The sequence below is a fragment of the Vollenhovia emeryi genome, unplaced genomic scaffold (assembly GCF_000949405.1).
Source record: "Vollenhovia emeryi isolate VEMERY1.0 unplaced genomic scaffold, V.emery_V1.0 DF939430.1, whole genome shotgun sequence".
NCBI classification, from domain to species: domain Eukaryota; kingdom Metazoa; phylum Arthropoda; class Insecta; order Hymenoptera; family Formicidae; genus Vollenhovia; species Vollenhovia emeryi.
This window is the reverse complement of record NW_011966936.1, coordinates 58621-64605: the sequence shown is the minus strand read 5'-3', so window position 1 is coordinate 64605 and position 5985 is coordinate 58621. Positions and strand designations below refer to the sequence as shown.

Here is a 5985-nt window from a genome sequence, read left to right as displayed (position 1 = left end):
TTTATTGATGATTGTCGTGCATTCCTTTAGCCACGCATGATATTTGTATGCAAATGACATTAATTCTAATGTTTGTACAAATGCTCTGTATTAGAAAAAATATAACATTATGAAAACAGTTTTTTGTAAAAAATTATTTTCGCTGTAAAAAAACTTACTCTTATTTATTTGAAATTACTTTGTCGTAATTTCTTTTTTACCACTATAAATATGTATGTCACTGCGGTTACTACTATAAAATAGGTTAGAATCGTTAAAAATTTAACGCTATACCCCTTTTCATGGATTCCATCTGTCGCTAGCGACAATCGTGATCACGTGACCTTTTTGTCGCTTAAAATGAGCGTCGAGCGTCAGCATGAAAAGGCACCTTAAAAGAACGCACGGAGGGAGTTAGCGGTCTAGTGTTATATAGAAGTCTGTGGTCGGCAGTGATGCCGTTTGAGAACGTCAGCCACATCGCGACAGCGGTGGTGGGGATAGAGTGGGGATGGTCCCGTGCCGCACACATGTACGTGTTGCATACGTGCGCACACATATGTATACAGCACGTAGCCTGTGTGCGGCACGAGAGCCATCCCCACCACCGCTGTCGCGATGTGGCTGACGTTCTCATTTTCTCAAACGTGAGTCGTGAAACGGCATCGCTACAGTCGGTAGCGAGTAGCGAGACTAGTGAGTCAGTAACACTCAACGGTGGATTTCGGTTCCGTCGAGCGAACTCGACGATAAGCGAGCAGACGCCCGCACATGTTACTAACGAGTGAATAAAATAGCAAGTGCTTGACGCGAAAACGCTTGCGATTCCGCAAATAGACAAAACTTTAGATATAATGCCGTTGGCAACTCTAGCGGCCCCTTGGACCGAGCATCGCACAGATGAAAAGGTGAAAACCCTCGATACTCTTGGCATCCTTTTTTCTTCCCCTTCACTTATGGCCATTTCTTGCATCTGTCTTTAGCAAAGCACAGAAATTCTTCCGGCCGAAAATCAGGAAGAAACAATGGTCACTCAGGGAAATTCGATCGAAAGATCGAACTGTTGCTCCGAGTCTCACGAGATCGAGGTGCGCGACATGGCGAGGAATGGTTATGAGAAAGCCGAACCTTCTTACTTTGAATTGTTAAAAGTCCTTGGCCAAGGATCCTTTGGCAAGGTGAGAATACTAACGATAAGTAGTAAACATTGTTGCACGCTCTCTTTCACGCCACGTCATTTCGACGCTCTTGTAGGTGTTTTTAGTGAGAAAAGTTGTTGGAAAAGACAGCGGAACTCTGTACGCTATGAAAGTCTTGAAGAAGGCGACCTTGAAAGGTATCTGGAAATTTATTTGATGTTGATCGTTTCGTTGTTACACGCGACAATTATCCTGTCCACTTGTCTACAGTTCGCGATAGAGTCAGAACGAAAATGGAGAGAAACATATTGGTAGACGTGGAGCATCCGTTCATCGTCCGACTGCATTATGCCTTTCAAACCGAGGGAAAACTCTATTTAATTCTAGACTTTCTGAAAGGTGGCGATCTCTTTTCCAGATTGTCCAAAGAGGTGAGATTCTTACTTGGAAATTTCACTAAACCATTGCTAGTAATATTAGTTGCTTCCTTTTACATGAAAACTCAGGTAAATCTCACTTGTGACGTCATAACTCAGTTGAATGCATGTTCCTTTTGATTCTTAAGTGAGATTCAACCAGATTTAACTGAGTTTTTGCACACGATCAAAAGACCATGTGTTTTTTTAGTGAGTTTAATAGACACATTAATGACGTCATATCTGAGTATAAAATACTCACATAACTGAGTGACTCAGTATCACTTGAGTGTAAAAGGAAAGCAGCTATTGAATGTGAATTGCGTTTCAGGTAATGTTTACAGAAGATGACGTCAAGTTTTATCTGGCTGAACTAGCACTCGCGTTGGATCACATACATAAACTTGGAATCATTTATCGAGACTTGAAGCCCGAAAAGTTGGTATCGTTTACACATTACTCCCCGCCAGCGTGCTTCTGAGATATTAACGCTATTAAAATCATCCTTTTCTTCTTCCGCTACATACGCGATAGCATTCTGTTGGACACGGAAGGCCACATATCTCTGACGGATTTTGGCTTGAGCAAACAGCCTTTGGATGACTCGAAAGCGTATTCGTTTTGCGGCACCGTCGAATATATGGCACCGGAGATTGTTAACCGAAAAGGACACACTTGTACAGCGGATTGGTGGAGCTTCGGTGTCTTAATGGTTGGAGTTGAAATTGTTTTGTACAGCACATATGATACTGATTATGGACGATGGTGTCGACGCTCTTTGTCATATTTTTCAGTTTGAAATGCTGACGGGCGCTCTTCCGTTTCAAGGTACAAATCGTAAAGAGACGATGACGCAAATCTTGAAAGCTAAACTCGGAATGCCGCACAATCTTTCGACAGAGGCGCAGGCGCTTTTAAGAGTGTTGTTCAAGAGAAATCCGGCAAATCGTCTTGGATCTGGTAAAACATGAAATAAAATGTTGCGCTTTGAAGAAGTAATGGAGCAATTACAGAAAAGTCGTTTGCTTCTCAGGCGGAGTGGACGAGATTAAAAGCCACATCTTCTTCGCCACCATCGATTGGGACGCTCTTTACAAAAAGGAGATAAGACCGCCGTTTAAGCCAGCTGTTAGGGAAGACGATGCCTTTTACTTCGATAACGAATTTACCTGTAAAACACCTAAAGGTGTGGTGACTCTTCTCTTTCTTGTAAAATTAAAATAAGGTAAAACGAGCGGAGGAAAAGGGAAAGAGCAATGGCACGTTTCGCTTTTCACTTTACAGATTCTCCTGGAGTACCACCTAGCGCAAACGCGCACGAATTATTCCGCGGATTCAGCTTTGTCGCGCCGGGTTTGCTCGCGGATGCGGATCACGTAATGTCTCCCGAATATAGAAACTACGATAACATCAGCGCTATCTTTCCAACCTATGTCAATCCCGTTTCCATAACTGACGAATATGAATTTAAACACGAGATTGGCAGAGGAAGCTACAGTGTCGTATATTTGGCCGTTCACATAGCATCCAAGATGGAGTACGCTGTAAAGGTAATATCTTTCAAGAGAGATGTACAAGGGGAAGAAAGAATTGGATAAATAACGACAGAATGTAAAATAGGTGATTGAGAAATCGAAGCGAGACTCGACGGATGAAATAGAGATCCTCTTGCGATACGGAAGGCACCCGCACATCGTAACGTTGAGAGCGGTTCACGAGGATGATAAACGAGTGTATCTCGTGTTGGAACTTTTGCGCGGTGGCGAACTTCTCGATCGTTTGCTACAGAGAAGGAATTTCACCGAAAGGGAAGCCGCCGAGGTCATTTACACTGTTACCAGTGTGGTGCACTATCTTCACGAGAACGGAGTAAGTGTGCATCCAGTACGTATGTGGATATAGGTGGATATAGGTGAATGTTGTTGCTTAAAAACGAAACGAATAGGTCGTTCACAGAGACTTAAAGCCGTCGAACATTCTCTACACGAAACCGGGCGGTGACCCAGCGACACTTTGTATATGCGACCTTGGTTTTGCGACGCAATTACGAGCGGAGAACGGTCTGCTGATGACGCCCTGTTACACAGCCAACTTTGTAGCACCCGAAGTGTTGAAGCGCCAAGGATATGACGCAGCGTGTGACATTTGGTCACTGGGAGTTTTATTGTACATCATGCTAGCTGGGTAAACCGCGGAAACAAATGCAACCGTAGCATAATTCTGATAACTTTGACTCTAACGTAGTTGACTCGTGCGATACGCAGGTACACGCCTTTCCGCAACAGCCCGGGGGATAGCGCGAGCGATATATTAGGTCGTATTGGCTCAGGATATATAGACGTCGAAAGCGGGATATGGTGTCATATTTCCAACGAAGCTAAGGAACTAGTTAAGAGGATGCTGCACTTGGATCCCACTCGAAGACCTACGGCAGCTATGATTTTGAAATATCCATGGATTGTAAATCGACATCGTATCCCTCCAAAAGTATTGCCGGATGTTATTAAAGATCCGCAGAGTCTCAAGGTATTATGTCCGTCACAATTTTTCTTTATCACAATTCTATCACGTCAATGAATATCCTTATTTCAGATGGCAGTCGCGGAGACGTATAGAATGATAGCGAGTAGTCCGAGATCGCCGCATATCGGTCCCGTGGTCATGTCCGAATTGGCACGTCGTCGAACACAAGGCAAATCCGGTGGGGCTCTTGCCCAAGTTTAACTTTCACATTTCTTGTACAGCTTTTATCTCTTATCTCTACAAATTTCAATACTTAGGATAACAAAATCATATTTCAAAGTACAAGCGAAGGTAGTTTAAAGTGCCCATGTTGTAAATGACCTTGATATCGTCGTGGAAAGTATATGTATAACGGAACGTTTATAACAGTGAGCCGAATGTGATATTTATTTATAGTTAATTGCGTATAATATATATGTATATACTATACAGGGTGTACTAAAACCACCGGATATCCTTTTAATCGCAGATTCCTTAGAAAATTTCAAGAGGGAAATTCTAATAAACATGTCGAGGCTGTGATAGTTTTTAAATAATAAGCGATTATATTTCACAAATGACAGGCCTGAGATTTCGCGCGCTCAGGCACGGCGACATGACGAGTGATAAAAGTGTTCCTGTGAATGTCGCCCCTTTTTATTCAATTCAAGTCAAAATTTGCAACATTTTGTAACTTCAAAGTGTTACAGCTGTCAAAGTGGTCGATCAACATCAGTTGCCATGAAAGTTGTCACTATGCTGAAAAGGGCGATATCGTAGGAACATCTTTATCACTTGTCGCGTCGCCGTACCTGAGCGCGCGAAATCTCAGGCCTGTCATTTGTGAAATGTAATCGCTTATTATTTAAAAACTATCATAGCCTCGACATTTTTGTATTAGAATTTTTGCCTTGAAAGTTTCTAAAGAATTTATGATTAAAAGGATATCCGGTGGTTTTAGTAAACCCTGTATACGCTTACATACGTGCGTATGTGTGATAAGATGCGCTTATCACACGACGCGTTTGTTTCACCATGTGTTACCATAATGGGACTCCAATAGAATATAACGGAAGACAAAAGATTCCAGTAAAAGTCAAAACGCGCAGTTTAGTTTCGTACTTGATGATGCCGCATCTCGTTCGGAGAAAAAGAGATGAAAATGCCTGGAATATAATCGTTTGTGATTTTAAAATATATATAAATATTTCGATACGCATTAAATGTACAATTTTCTGTCCAATGTAATTAAGTCCGACTCGTTTTTTTCGTTCTATCGAAACTTGAAGATCTCGATGTTTGCGCAAGTCTGACAGTGAATTCTAAAAGAAATAAGATATTACGAGTTGCAGCAACTAGAAAAATTAATTTAATGAAATTATGTAATCATTGTTTTATTGTAATACTTGGTTGATAATTTGTTAAATAAATCAATAATTGTGTAGAGTGTATTCTCACACTGTGGCTTCCTTTTGAAGGGATTCAAACTCTTGTAAAGACAAATCAACAATAACAACAGGCCAATAATAATACGAGCAATATAAGGTGAAAGTCAAAAAGTACTTAAATATTTAATATATATTATATATATTAAGCGAACGTTTCGGCGTCACAGCGCCTTCTTCAGCGCAAATATTAAAACAATACATTAAATGCATCTAGTTACAATAGTATTAGCAATGGTCAACGAATTAAGAATAAGAGAGTGGGTAAGGTTTACATTAGTGAGCTATTAGCCTATATAAAAAACGCATATATTTTACGATGTGATGTGATCTACTCGTTTTATATTCTTGTCCAGAAACGTAAGATGTGCGAGAACAAAAAGCGATCGTGCCTCCCTCTTTACCTACTAGGTTCTAACGGTACCTCGGTATTGAATTTAGGTGTGTTGTGTGTGTGACGTATCTCACGTATCCAGCAATCTCCAATATTGGCGAAAATTGGTT

At 41.1% G+C, this 5985-nt stretch overlaps 1 protein-coding gene across 1 annotated transcript; it reads left to right on the top strand.

The window, feature by feature from the left end:
* The first annotated feature begins 173 nt into the window (after positions 1-173).
* Positions 174-4446, top strand: LOC105557703 (ribosomal protein S6 kinase 2 beta). The gene is made up of 13 exons (XM_012005018.1): positions 174-887; positions 963-1157; positions 1234-1315; positions 1389-1549; positions 1866-1972; positions 2069-2246; positions 2329-2494; positions 2568-2720; positions 2819-3084; positions 3155-3403; positions 3480-3718; positions 3799-4060; positions 4127-4446. The coding sequence occupies exons 1-13, from the start codon at positions 834-836 to the stop codon at positions 4256-4258; spliced, it is 2244 nt and encodes a 747-aa protein (XP_011860408.1). The 5' UTR covers positions 174-833; the 3' UTR covers positions 4259-4446.
* The last annotated feature ends 1539 nt before the right edge of the window (positions 4447-5985 follow it).